Here is a 14,561-nt window from a genome sequence, read left to right as displayed (position 1 = left end):
TGTTTGCGCATCATGGCGACGCTCAGCTGGTAGTGACTAGTAACTTGTCTGACGATTTCCAGTGCGAAAGATATGTGACGGATGGCCGCGTCTAGTGCATCACGGCCGATATCTCGATCGTGTTAGCCGAGCTTGATATCTGTGTCGGATTTTGTGACGAATGTCATCGCATGACAGTGGACAATGGGCTACAAAGAGCGGCGATCTAGCCATTAAAATGGCAACGAGTGAACGGGCGTCAAACGTCGTTACGCTGCACAGGCTCCTGTAATTCTGCGCGGTGGGGAGATCGAGATCGAAAGATCTTGCACGAATGCGACACGAAGGCGACGAACAAAGCTGATAGCAAACATGGGCAATTGCTTGAAGCGCGCAGGCGGCAATCAACAGGACAATACGACTTTGCTGAGTAACAATCCCGAGCCCAACGTATCCACCAGTGGATCTTCGCAGGAGGGCCTTGGACCACCGATTCCCTACAACGTAATAATAAGCGTCGTCATTCGTGTATAGTCATTCTTATCAGCTGGGAAAACGCGTTGTTTCTTTTTCGGGCGAGCGTTTTCTTCAGCTTTGTTCTGTCGTTAGCGTTTTGTTTTTTTTTGCTTTGTCCTTGTTCGTTTCTTGATTCTCTTTCTAATCTGAAAATATGCGTTTACCTGATTTTAAACACAGATTCTAATAAAACGTAATACAACTGGAAGAATTAAGGCTCATATTTTGACATTTGTTGAATTAATTACGTTAATATAATTCAGTCTCTATATTTTCTTCATTTTATTGCTGTATTTTACTAATGATTTTGATTTTAACTGAAATAGAGTTAACGAATAGACATAGTTAAAGATTAACATGTTAATTCTTATTGATATGGAATAAAATAACAAGGTCTTGGAGCAAACATATATTTCTCTTCAAGTTTTAAAGATCTACATAAATAATATTGGAGATGAAATTGTTAGATTAATTGATTTTCTGATGTTTTACAGCAAGCAACTTATTATCCCTCAATTGCTACAAGGGAACGTCACTTGCAGTCCACCAACTTAAACATTGGTCGTGGAATCGGAGTCAATTTAGTGCAGAGTAGTGGCTCGGGTGGTTTGAGCGAAGAGGAACAACAGATGAGGATCGCCAAGCGTATTGGACTGATACAGCACCTGCCGATGCGAGAATACGATGGTGTGAAGAAGGGCGAGTGCGTGATATGCATGATGGAGCTGCTGGTAGGCGAAGAGGTTCGCTATCTACCCTGTATGCACACCTACCACGCGATCTGCATCGACGATTGGTTATTACGCTCGTTGACTTGTCCATCATGCATGGAGCCGGTGGATGCGGCGCTAATTAGCTCATATCATCCGACTACTTAATACCAGAGTGACTGAAATTTTATTTGGTTCGGTCGATCGGCGAATCGGAATTAAATTATCAGGCTAAACGTGAAGCAAGCGAGAAAGAGAAAGCGAGAGAAAGAGAAAGAAGGGAAAAAAAAACTCGCTACTTTTACTAGAGCATATTAAAGGCTTCAAGGTTAGTAGAGAGATCGTGTGTTAATGGCCTGACTATATTTCGCCGTTACACTCGATTTATACATGCGTGCTGTTTAATAATAATCTCTTTATCTCAATACACACCTATTACATCTGCAAAAGCGGATTTTTTTTAGATCGTTTCCTACGATATAAAGGAAAGTGAAAAAGTTTTATTTCAATTATATATATACATATATATATATAAATTCTATGGAAACACATCACATCCCAAAATACTTTTCCTCGTAGTGAATTAATCGCTTGTACATTAATTTCTTATATTAGACGAAGCAGAGAGAGAAAGAGAGAGGATTAAAGAAAGCAAATTGATATAAGAGTGCAATAAAGGAGTTCAGTGTGTGTGCGCATATACACATATACATATATATAAAATATATATACAGAATATCTTATTTTATTTTTGACAGTCAAATATCTGGAAATTACGAGGGGTTTTAGAAAAAAATATATGTTTTCAGATATTTGACTGTCAAAAATAAAATAAAACATCTTGTATGTGTATATAAATATATAAATATATATAAATGTGTATGTATGTATATGCATAGTAACAAGATAAGAAGTACGACAAGATATGCAAAAATTACATAGTATCCTTTGTATGTGCGATGCTACATCTTCATGTATATTTTGGTGCAAATATTTGACAAACTTATGTAAATTCTCTTCTTTTGTATATTGTATTCTTTTGATCGCATCGTTGAATCTGTCAGGTAAAATAAAATTAGTCGTAATAATTTTAAACTATTGATGTAAAACTTTGGATGCCTGCATACTACGTGTGTCTGCAGACACTACAAATGAACTTCTTATTTAACAAACTGCGAAAATTGTCGAACGAACGACAATCTGATATATTTTTGTGACAAAAAAAGGATCTTTCTAATAATATTCGCGATATTTTGATTTCTTTTATGCCTCGCCTATATGTCGTAATTAAAATCGCTTCTCTGCCGCTGTTGCGCGATCGACATTGAACATTTTTTTATTCAGATAACATGTACAGAGAAAAAATGCTTCATTGTATGCTATGGACAATTAGCGGTTTATTATAATTAATAATCTGGTAATATGTGTAGCAACGAATAAATCGGCGAAAGGAAGAAGCGGAAGGAAGAAGAGAAAGAAGTCACACACACACACATATACTTTTGAACTCGCCGTTAACAATGGGCTACGTAACTCAGATTCTGTTGTTGATTTAGTAGAGCTTGTTAAACTAACTTTTGCTGCAGTTATAATAAAGCAGTTGGACATTTCCTGTTTCGCTGAATAAAACTGTTTACAGATATGTACAGTCTTGCATATAGTACATCAGTCAGTGTATAAAAAAATGCGATAGTTTTAATCGATTTGGAGCAAGGCAACATTTTGCGAATGAAGGGAGAACGCAAATAAACGTTTAATTTATATAAAAGGAAAGGAAGAGTATGGTACCGCTAAGTTTTTTTTGTTTTAAATGTGACAAAATAAAATGCTGTGAAATAGTGATTTATTGACGAAGTACAGAAATATATAAATAATGATTTAATATGCAAATATAAATATTTAGTAAAAAAATTTTGTGTTTTTAAAAATTATCCATCTCGACAAAAAGTTTTTCGATCGTACTCCTATCGAACGCGTTTATTTAAATAATTAGAGCTATATTTGCAAATTCTAATTAGAGAGTAGCGTAATTTTATAAAGAAAATACGCCGAAAAACCGCTAACGTTACAAACTTAATTCTATTATATCTGATCTTTTTAAAATAAAAGAATCCGGACACTTTGTCCCGATAAGACAAGCGCGTTACATCGCTCTAATCAATGTATCAAATATTTGCATGATTAATCGCGGGGCATCAGTGACACAATCTGCCGGGCTATACATTATAATAGTAACTCTCGATAATGACAATTGTATTTAACTTGCGTTGAGAAAGATAACAATAAATTTTTGGTTCGAAAAAAATATCTTTGAAATCTCTTACAGTCGATTGATCTTTCCGCAAAAGTAAAGTGGAATTTTTAAGCCGCTGCTATATCGAAAACGATCCCGCACGATGTCCCGAAAATAGGTCGCACTTAATCACGAGATTGAATTAAACGACACCACATTATAAAAGTACAAATATGAGATTTTGTCTATTATACATACTTCTGTAACACTTACAGAAGGAAATCTGTTATCTGAGTACGTCGCGCGCGTTAATCGTTAATTGTTAATATATTTACTATTTACATACAAGTATTGGTTTATCAGAAAATCTCGAAATAATTTCTGATAATTGTTCGGTTCTTCTCTTCCATTTAGAAGAGGCTGGAAAAGAAAAATTAGTTTCTCGTCTGCAATTGAATAATTCTTAACGAAGAATATTCGTAATATCAAATGTTTGCCAATTAAATTTTACTAATTTTATCATGTTCTCGTGATTCTTTGATGTGATCTGATAAACGTGATTTGATAACAATGTAACATATTCTGTGTATTATATTTATTCTATTTATTGCGTTATACTTTTTTATGTAATATTAATTATAAGAAAAGATTTCTCTTTTTTTTAATTTCTTCGAAATTTGACGAAAAAAAAAAAATAAAATAAAGTTTCATTCAGAAAGATTGTATTACAAAATTGGCAAAGATGTGATTACGAGATATGTACATATTTCTCAAGAATTATTACCGAAATACGAAAAATAAAAATTACATTTACAGATGTGACTGGCAGCAAACTGTACAAATAGTTCGAAGTGTACATATAAATATTATCCTAGTGGTATACATCAACATGTGTCTTCGCGATGGTGCTTTGGCAGAGGTATACTTCATTAGCACCACACAAATGCAGTTTCGTTTTGAGATGATCGATACGAATTTCGCTATTAATAATTCTCTTTTTTTTGCGTACTAGTCCATGATGACGTAATAATTTCTCTCAAAACTTCACTGATTCGTAAACAAACGAAAGCATCACCTCCGTCTCGCAATTTCAATTACATTCGAAAATTTTGCTAAGGATTAATAAATAAAAAACGCGCTCGTCTCTCTGATCTCCTTTAGGGCTTCAAAGACGGTTGACGGCAAGTCGATTCAGTCACTTTTTTTTCTTTTGTTATGGGACGAAATGCGGCGATCTGTAGAGCTACACGCGAATATTTTACAGATGACAAAATCTAGCTAACATTCGGAAAGAGATTCGTACAATTTGTACATGTTTGATTGACCTCTGGCGGCTAATCGAATCTCTCGTTATCTTACATAACAGACGCGTTACCGTTTTCCACGTTACCCTCGTAAAACGATTCGCATTTCTCCAGCAAACGGAGAACCGGATTAATGTTGTACGGGAATAGCTCCTTGATCACTAATCGATTAAGCGTAAACCGTAGTCTTGTCAGTACCGTCATAGTGTCGTCTAGCTCGCGACCGCAACACTCGACGAACTCGCCCCAATTGCGCCTAATGTACTTGAGGAATCGCAACAGATACAACAGAAAGCAGGTCTCGTTGCTGACCAGCAGATCCAGCAACACATCCGGATCGTGCGACACGACGTGGATAAATTGCACAAAAGTCAACGTGGGTCTGAGGGGGCTGAGCATCGACCTGGAGACTGGACCGTTCTGCGGCGATCCACGGTAGAAGAGACCCACGGCGACGTCCAGGCAGCAGACCATACCCTCGATCAGAAAGTCGTCCTGGTCGTGTAACATCTGCACAACCCACTGAGACAGCGGCATCTCCGGATGGAAGGGCATCAGCGCCTTCACGCATTGATCCAGCTGACGCAGCACTTCCCGGATACTCCTGTCGATCACCGCCATATCCTCGTCAAGATCTTCGGCCTCGGAGCCCAGGGACGAGTCGCTGGAATCGCTGCGCGTCTCCCGCACCGTTACGGCGGCGCTCTTCAGCACCAGCAGAACCATCTTCTGCAACAGAGGACGATCACCGTCACCAGTGCCGCCACCGAAGCTGCCTGAACCGTGACGATAAGGTAATGAATCGAGCAGTCGATGATCCTTGACGACGCGCACGATCAGGGTCGCCAAGGAACATGGTTCGTCCGGCAACACGTCTTGGAGCGCTAGCGTGCTGCCGTAGCACAGCACCTCGTTGAACAAACCGAGCAGATGTCGCCAGATCACACCCGGCAGATTGCTGTTGAGCAACCACACGAGATCGTTCAGCTTCGAGTAGAAGGGCTTGGTGTCGATAACGGATAGATTAGCTTTGACCGAGATGATGGTTTCCCACAGATGCAGGAAGGTGATGACGACGGACGCGTGTTGCGGCGTATAAGTCCTGAGAATGGTTTTGAACTTGGACACGAGGATGGTCCACTTGGACTCGAGGGCCTTCACACACATTGCCTTGATTTCCGTGCTATCGAAGCTCTCTGGATCGGAAATGACGTGCGCGTTGCAGCCAGAAGGCAACACGGACGCGTCTGCTTCCTCCAGCGGGTGTATACTGCAGTCCTTGTGCTCGACTACCCTCTTGACCACGTCCAGGGTGAACAGCATCTGGCTAGTCGTCGAGTGCATGTCCACCAGAGATATCATGAGCCTCTCCAGCCAGGCAATCTCCACGTTATCCCTCGTGAGGATGAAGAACGACGCGAGCACGCGACTCCCGGCATACGATACGAATTTGTTGGACGTATAGGACAGATCGATGATCTGATCGATAATGCCGTGCTCGTTTCGCGCCAGAGCATCGCAAACGTCCACCACTCTCTGGCACATGACACCTCGGACATTCTGCTTGATCGCCAAGTCGAACAGCAACTGTAGAGCGCTCAGAAACTCCAGGGTCTGATCCATATGCCATTCTGACAGAACGGCAGCACGGATGCTACCATCAGCTTCTTCCACTGTAGTATTAATAAATGGTTTGCGCAGACTGCTCTCTGGGATGTGGCACAAACATCGCGTAAGCAGGCTACTTTGCAGTTGCTCGATTTCAATAAGCCTGTTCTTGGCGTCCTCGCAATTTTCAATGCGTTGTTTCTTCTTAACCGGTTCCTCCATTGTATCAACAGAAAGATAAAGATGACAACGTGCGGAAGCACCATCAACTTTTATCAAGTTAACTCTCTCATGTGGATGACGCCGTAGAGAGAAGAGCATCTGAGGAATACTAAGCGAGTCGTAGTCAGCCCATTGCAGTTACCAGGTACGTAAGGCCATCGGAAACACCTGTTGCAAAGAAATATATTGTATGTAATAAAATGTAAACGATTTTGTATAAGATTGTGTTGTTAAACAATAAAATTAGAATTTATTCATGATTTGCAACAATAGTATCATTATATAAGCAGTACTATGATTTTAATTTCTTCAAATAAATTTTTCTCTGTATTTCTTCATACAATTCTTTTATTACGTACTACAACACGAACTTAAACAATTGTACAAATGTTCTTGTACAAGTATTAACTAATTTAATACCGCTAACACGGCAGGATATAGTAGACGACGACTCTGTGTGTAATACCAGAAGCTGTCGAGAGATAAAGCCAACAGAGAAACTTACAGCATTAAATTCCCACCGAGGGGGGACGAACGAGAGTGTTTCCCAGTTTCCAAAACGACGTGCGAGTAAATAACATCCGCATTCGCGCGTTACGCATGCATTCCTCGGCGAAGGCTACGAAACCACGCTCCCGCCGAGTCGGGTCCCGCGGAATCGACGAAATCGATTCGCAGGTCGGCGTCGAACGAAACTCGCGGGACGATAAGGAAATCAGCGTCGCTGACCGAGGGAGAGCTCCGCGTCGGCCGAGAGATACGTGCTCCGAGGTGGCTCGGAACCCTGGACGGGAGCCCTCGTCGCGGCGTCCCTCGTTCGGCGAGGACTCTTCCGGGGCGAACGACGTCACTCGGTCGACCAGCCAGCCAGCCGCCGCCGACGAAATTCTTCCTCTTGACTAGGAGAAGTGACGGAGGCCCCAGGATGGGTCGCGCACTGCTTTCGCACGGCAGGGCAGCACACACGGCACAGCAGCCCGAGTCGAGTGGAGCAGCCACCACACACGCTCTGTTGCCACGTATACGACGTGCTACCGACGACGACGTAGGATACGGGAGCTGGTGCTTTCGGTGGCGAACGGCGTGGGCGACCAGGGGTCGACTTGGGCACCGTGGCCGATGTCGGGCGGCGAGACGTCAAGTCCACGGCCGCGTCGCACGGGATTCCGGTCTGTTAACGGGCATTCTCGGCCGGGCATCGTGCAGAGCCGCGTAACTCGGTAGCTACCCGTCGCGCATTCCATTACGTACTGAGGGGGGGCGGTACGCGCTTCTCTCCGCGCGAGCGAGCTGCGCGCGGACGCGCGCGACCAGCGAGAAATAATATCCGTTCGGCGCCTGTAATAACGCCCTTCTCGCCCGGATTTCAGTCGCCCGGATTGAAATGTCGTGCGATAAATATAAGCGCGCGATCATCGGCAACTCAGCATCGACCGGTCGCGACCCCCCGCGGCCGGCCCGGAAACCTCGAGGCGGCTAATTCGAATCCTCCCTTGCAATATTTTATTGATTATTCATTTTTCTTCTTATTATAGTTTTTTATATTATATAAAAAATTGTACAATAACAATATAATAATATAATATAATAATTATATTATTATATTATTTTTATTATTATTTTTTATATTATCTCTTATTATTATTAGATTTTTTGTGGATAGCATAAATAGCGAATAATTGATAAAAATACGAATACGCGAGTTATTATTAGCTCTGGTTTCTTTATTTAAGGAAAATCTGCAGTGCATCCGGATAGAAGCGACGCTGGCGCTGTGACGTCATCGGGCAACGCGCGGCTTCGCGTTTATCGGAGGGAAGTGATGTATGTGGTATGTGATCTCATCTCGCAGTCGGAAAATGGCGTCGTCGAAAAACCAACGGTGGATGGTAGACTCGGGCATTCTGCGTAAAAAGAATACCGACGAGGAACCGCAGGAGCTGTTGGTGTTTGGATATAGCTGCAAATTATTTCGCGATGATGACAAGGCGAAAATGATTGATCAGGGAAAACATTTGATACCATGGATGGGCGATAGCGCATTGAAGATAGACAGGTCCGTTTCTCTAACCTAGACAAATTTCTCATCTAGGATATTTGTTCTCATGCATACGTTTCTCCGATGAAAATGATTGACCTAGACAAAACAAAAAAAAAAAAATCAATTTGAACCAAAAGTCAACTAAGCGCCAAGTGCTACATTTAAAAGCGAAAAAAAAAGTCCCTCTTTCTCTCTCTCTTTCATCATTAATCTCTGGATAAGCAAACTGGAGACTGTTTAAGGCTTCCGCAGGTGTTGTCTCGGCTGTGAAAAAACGCGCAGTGTGGCAGCGCGATTTATGCGCTCTGCACGGGCGCAGAATCAGGTGCTCTCGTGACGCGGCGCTTATGGCTGGCCGTCTATGCAACAGCAAGGTGAGACACGGTGTAGAGAGACAAATGGCAGCTGACGGTTGTAGGTATTATACGACCGCTCAGCATGGTATGTATTAGAACATTAGACTCGGCTTTGTCTCAGGAAGCGCATAGGTCACTCTTACGTACTCACAAGTATGCGGTATAAATTTGTCGATGCTATCTATACACATATGTATACGCAAGTTTATTTGTATCGATAAAAAAAACTGGAGTAATATTGAACAATATTCATGTTTTATTGTATTATTGATTTTTATCATACTATATATATATATATATGTAAATGTAAAAAAAATCTGCATACGTTTAAAGATGTCAAATTTAAAGATTAATATAAATAATCATATATTAGAAACGATATACAAGATATTTTTAATATCGCAATATAATTTTTATATATCAAATATATATTGTTATTTATTTTAAAAGACAGCGACGGAAAAAAACATTGCGCAAGGTGTCCTCTACAACTCTATTTTATTTCAGAGAAATTACTTTGGTGGAGTTTACTCCTTGATTTAAATTTACAGATGCTGTGGCCAACTGTCTACATCAATCTAAAACACTATCATCTTCCTTCTCTAATGATTGTATTGTATGTGTATAGATACGATGGACGAGGGGCACTGGCTGACTTACGGATTCATGAACCACCACCAGGTGGTTTCGATCAACGAACGATACTTACCGAGGAAGAATTGAAAGTAGAGCAACTCTGTGACGAGGAACGCTATCAATCTCTCTACAACAATGATGCGGAAGAATCCATGTATCATGGTAACGTATCTTTTTTTTTAAATCGTTTTGATTACATTTTAATTGTTATGATAGTTTAATATATGTATATAATAAAAAAAACGTATCTATATATTGCAGAAGAGGAAATAAAAAGATTACATCAAGCATTGGATTCTGAATCTTCGTACAATCAAGTAGGATTTAATTATAATGAAGACGAGAACAATCAGAAGGCTTCTGGCGAGGACTCTCAAAGTCCAAAACAATCGGAGGACTCGCAAGAGGAAGATCAGGCGTTTGTGCCGCCTCCCGAGCTGGAAATTCCCGAAGGAATGACTGTGGTAAGATTCTATTTTACTTATCGATTACGTTTTTATATCAACATGATATGTTTAAATAAACATATGTTAATTTTATGTGTTTAGCCGGAAACACAGAAATTGAGTGCCATTATAACAAAAACGGCGCTGTTTATAAGTCAACACGGAAGCCAATTGGAAATCTTGATAAAGACGAAACAGGCAAATAATCCGCAGTTTGCGTTCCTATCGATAGACGAGCCGCTCCATCAATATTACAAGTTTGTCCTCGATGCTATCAAGAATGGAAAATATAATCCGGAAAAGCAACCTGAGAAAGAAGAAACCGGTACGCATTTTATTTTCTATAAAAGATGTGTCGTATAGTAATTACATTGAAGTTGACGTTATTGAGTTGAAGTAATTGAAGCGACATAAAGCAGGATTTGATTACCCACACCTACTTTGATTCTACTTAGTTTTTCTTGCCGTAAGTATTGTCATAAATTTTTGTTAATACTTTAATTGGTAATCAGTATGTATGTATAAATCTATTTTAATGATTCTAAGATGTATGCGATTCTTATTGTTATCTTTCTTTTTCACTGATAGAACCTGAGGAAGAATCAGACCAAGATGACGAATCGTACCTGCATCCAAGTCTTGCGTCGTCATTTACCAAGATTGAAGCGGTAAGTTTGCATACATGTGCGCAAATTATTTGCACGCTGTACATTAATCTGTTCTTAAAAATGCATAAGCGATTCCTGCGGAAGAATTTTGCGTTTGGAGTAGTTCGAAATGTGGAAGATCTTTGCTGGACCACACTGAATTACTTTTAGAATGATGCTCTCGAAATTCACGGATCAGAATAGGATGAAATGTTAATAGTACTCTGCAACACTAATTTATGTGTCAAATATTTCTGCTTCCAGGGCTGATTCTGGTATGCATTGGACATATGTATTCTCATACATTTTTATTTACTCATTTACTACACCATTTCTTAAAACGTTTAATTCCGCGCGCGTATAACTTGTCATTGACGACATATCAAAAATACAGTAAATACATATGTAATTAGTATTTTGTAAATGTGTTGTTTTAACAGAGAAATAATGGAGTGAATAGAATTTAATCAAATCAAATTTCTTTATGCATTATATAACACAGTATATAATATTAATATAATTATGATTATTATATATATAGCTAAAAATATTCATTAATGGCTGTTGTAATTGCCGTTTGTAATTTAGAAAAATAGGTGTTTTTTAATTAAATAGGTTTCACTATCTTTTACTGTCTATATATAAATTATTTAAAAAAATTATTTATAAAAATATATTTATATATATATATATATATATATATAACTTATAGATATCAAAAATGAATTATGTATCGGTTTTTATTTTGATAGGTATTGTACGAAAATAGATCTAGGATGAATTAAATGCAGAATTATTATAAAAACACAAACTTTTCATTTTTATAGGCGCCTAGCATACCGAGCATACAATACAAACCATCAGCGGATTGCGCGTATTCCATGCTCGTGAATAAGATTACGGGAAAACCACCGCCATCCAAGGTACCACAGATATTAGACCCAACGATGCAGCCAATGCCGCCGTCTGCTGGATACTATCATCCAATGCCACTGCAGGTACATATAATTTTGGCTTTTTTTGGATTATCTTAATAATATAAAATATGATTGATAAACTTTAGCGGAATATTCAGTTATTTTTTCATCATATAATTTTGTTTCCAGAGATATCCTCCTTATCCTACGCCTATGCAGTATTCGCATGGTCCAGTTATATATGGACCAAACGGACAGGTGCAATCGTCTTCGCAACTCGTCAACATGCCAACCATGTCAAACGACGCGGCTACGACACAAATCACACCAGCTAAAGAAACACCATCGCCCTTGGTACCGTACGGGATACCTACGCAAAAGCCACTCAGTAGACCCTCCTTTATTGTACCACCGGCGGACGTGCAAATAATCATCGACAAGATGGCGAGTTACGTGGCGAAAAACGGTCGTGATTTTGAGACAATCGTTAAAAACAAAGGAGATTCTAGATTCAACTTCTTAGAACTGTCACATCAGTATCACGGTTACTACGCGCACAAGCTCACAATGTATGAGGGTGCGATAAATCCGAAGGTGTTGACGGAAGAGGAACTGCTGCAGAAGCAAGAACCGCAGGAGGAAAAACAAAAAAAGCTAGAGGAACTGCAGAAGAAGCAGCAGCGAATGGAGGAGGTGCAGAAGCGGGTGAAGATGATACAGGCGAAGAAAAAGAATGGTGGCGACACAAAGACGAAGCAGAACACGGGATCCACAAAACAGATCACCACCGTATCGTTTTCTATCAAGAAGCCAAAAGACGGAGAGAGTACGGTGATCGAGAAGAGAAACGCGTTACCGTTGGAGGAGAGTGACGAAGAGATGGACGACGACAAGAAGGACGCGAATTCTAAACCCAGTTCACCTCAGAGTAGCATCGCCGACGTGAATGCTTCGATTCCCGCGATCGAAGACAAGGATCCACCGAAATCGGACAAAAGATCGAAGAGCGACGACAAAGAATTGGTGGATCTGACCGACGATATTCTCGAGGATTGTCAGAAGGAGATCAGGCACAAACAGGCGCAGGAAGACAGACTCAAGGACAAGTTGATGGCGGCTGCGCGAGATAAGCTACTATCCAAAGAACGACAGTTGCAACTGGAGAGGAAAAAGAAAGCGGCCATCTTTCTTAGTCATATCCAGGCACCGACATCCAAGACTGGTTCTACCACTATCACGGTGAATCAAAACTCTCGAAAAGATGACTCGGATGAGGTGACCTCCGTACCGTCGCCGCTTCTTGCCGACGAAAACAAAGATAGATCCTCGCAAGGTACGAAGACATGCGGGAATTCCTTGATGGATCGGCTAAAGAGCGCAGACTTGAGCGGCAAGAGATCGCGACAACGTTCCCGGAGTCGGAGCGGAAGTCGCACGGACCGGCACAAACTGCATAAAAAACACAAGAAGAAGAAAAGTTCTCATCGAAGGTATTTGAAGTTGTTTGATTTTTCACCTTTCAAACATGTTTAAAATTGTATTTCAGTTTTATCAGAAATTGTACGTGTATGATTTCAGCAGTTACGATAGCTCCAGCTCCTCGCGCTCGCATCGTTTCAAGAAGAGCAAGAAATCGTCCTCGCATAGATCGCGATCGCGCAGTCCCTCGCATAGACACCGACATAATATTCGACGGCGAGGGAGCAACACGAGCTACTCGGACTCGAGTTCGCCCTGATGACATCTCTCCGCTTGATTCAAATAAGTTTGTATCAAGCAATGTTGTATATACGTACACAAAATAAATATACATATTATAATTGCGTGCATATTGTGACGACAGCGAGACGACGCAAATTTGATATAGTTTTTGTCACAAAGTAAACACAAGGAAATTTATTTGCTTCTTGATTGCCATTCAACGTGTTTGTTACGAACTATACCTCTTATGCCATTTATATATATGTACATCTCTTTCCATCTCTCATTGATCATATCTTTGGCGATGTATCCTTTCGATGAAAATATCAATTATTTTCAATGTCGCTTATTTATCTATGTCTCAAATCAACTTATCATACTTTTTCATCTCCAAATTTCTCCTGAATTCCAAAGTACGTAATGTATAAAGGTTTCTTATTTTTTTTTTTTCCTAAACCAATGATTTTAACGCTTTGTATGACGTAAAATATGCATTAATATAGGAGGATAGATGCATAATTGTGACAAAGATATAATAAAATAGAAATTGTATATATTCAAAATTGCTATTCTAAATATGACACATTGTGAGAAAGACATAATAAAATAAGAATTATATGTATTCAAAATTGCTATTCTAAATTTGATACGTATGAAAAAGTATTAGATAGTTCTTACAAAAATTCTAGTCGTACACATTCAAACGTAAATTTTTCCTGATTGTAGTATAGAGCGATTATGCAATATCAAAAGGGTTATCAAATCGGACTTTTCCACGCATCATGCTTGTTTTGAATGTTACGTTTATGAAATATAAATATTGCTGTTTTACTTGCGTGAGCATTTACTACAACACTTATGTGCGATATCAAAGCATCAAAAGTAAAGTCTCTAAAGAGTGAAATACGTATTTCACGCGTAACATGTGTAGCAATTGAATCTATTTGCAGTGGAACGACGTCAATTATATTGTATATATTTGATATTATTTGCACGTTTTTTGTTGTTTTGCGGTTGTGCGCCAAGTATCAACAGATCATCGTGGCAAATCAGTTCAGTTTAACACGGTTAAGTGAACAATTACTATTATCGATGTAATAAATAGCAAATTTATGGATGGACGATTTAGAAGTCTATTTTTGAACACATGTTATTCTCAGCATCTCTCTATTTCTTTCGCTAAATGTATCTTATTTTATATATAATCAAAAACAAATCGTTTGACTTTTCTAAAAAAAATCATTA

General features: G+C 39.7%; 3 protein-coding genes across 8 annotated transcripts in view; 2 read left to right on the top strand and 1 right to left on the bottom strand.

Annotated features, from left to right (window-relative positions):
• Position 1: 1 nt before the first annotated feature.
• On the top strand, positions 2–2,868 carry Rnf11 (Ring finger protein 11). Its single transcript, XM_083047098.1, has 2 exons — positions 2–483; positions 990–2,868. The coding sequence occupies exons 1-2, from the start codon at positions 352–354 to the stop codon at positions 1,371–1,373; spliced, it is 516 nt and encodes a 171-aa protein (XP_082903224.1). The 5' UTR covers positions 2–351; the 3' UTR covers positions 1,374–2,868.
• A 139-nt stretch (positions 2,869–3,007) lies between these two features.
• Positions 3,008–14,561, bottom strand: part of Lin (protein lines homolog) — a 63,259-nt gene continuing 51,705 nt past the window's right edge. The window contains exons 1-2 of one of the 2 annotated variants that reach the window (XM_083047081.1): positions 7,078–7,994; positions 3,008–6,740 (exon numbers count right to left, since the gene is read on the bottom strand). In XM_083047081.1, coding sequence (XP_082903207.1) covers positions 4,794–6,671 — 1,878 coding nt within the window. In that variant the 5' untranslated portion in view covers positions 6,672–6,740; positions 7,078–7,994 and the 3' untranslated portion in view covers positions 3,008–4,793. Of the gene's footprint in view, positions 6,741–7,077; positions 7,995–14,561 lie in introns of those variants that run through there. The other variant, XM_083047082.1, reaches the window with a different exon arrangement.
• Su(w[a]) (suppressor of white-apricot) lies at positions 8,372–13,938 on the top strand. Of its 5 annotated transcripts, XM_083047070.1 has the most exons (9): positions 8,490–8,628; positions 8,866–8,987; positions 9,598–9,767; positions 9,867–10,069; positions 10,154–10,376; positions 10,640–10,719; positions 11,526–11,696; positions 11,805–13,105; positions 13,194–13,938. In XM_083047070.1, the coding sequence occupies exons 3-9, from the start codon at positions 9,758–9,760 to the stop codon at positions 13,351–13,353; spliced, it is 2,148 nt and encodes a 715-aa protein (XP_082903196.1). In that variant the 5' UTR covers positions 8,490–8,628; positions 8,866–8,987; positions 9,598–9,757; the 3' UTR covers positions 13,354–13,938. The 5 variants fall into 5 exon arrangements, with proteins under 5 accessions (XP_082903193.1, XP_082903192.1, XP_082903196.1 ...); XM_083047067.1 differs by lacking the exon at positions 8,866–8,987 and having other exon boundaries at positions 8,372–8,628; positions 13,197–13,938; XM_083047066.1 differs by lacking the exon at positions 8,866–8,987 and having other exon boundaries at positions 8,374–8,628.

Source organism: Prenolepis imparis, unplaced genomic scaffold (assembly GCF_030444845.1).
Source record: "Prenolepis imparis isolate NDT839.2.m4 unplaced genomic scaffold, iyPreImpa1.0 SCAF_9, whole genome shotgun sequence".
NCBI classification, from domain to species: domain Eukaryota; kingdom Metazoa; phylum Arthropoda; class Insecta; order Hymenoptera; family Formicidae; genus Prenolepis; species Prenolepis imparis.
The sequence above is the reverse complement of the archived record's forward strand: the minus strand, read 5'-3'. Positions and strand labels throughout refer to the sequence as shown.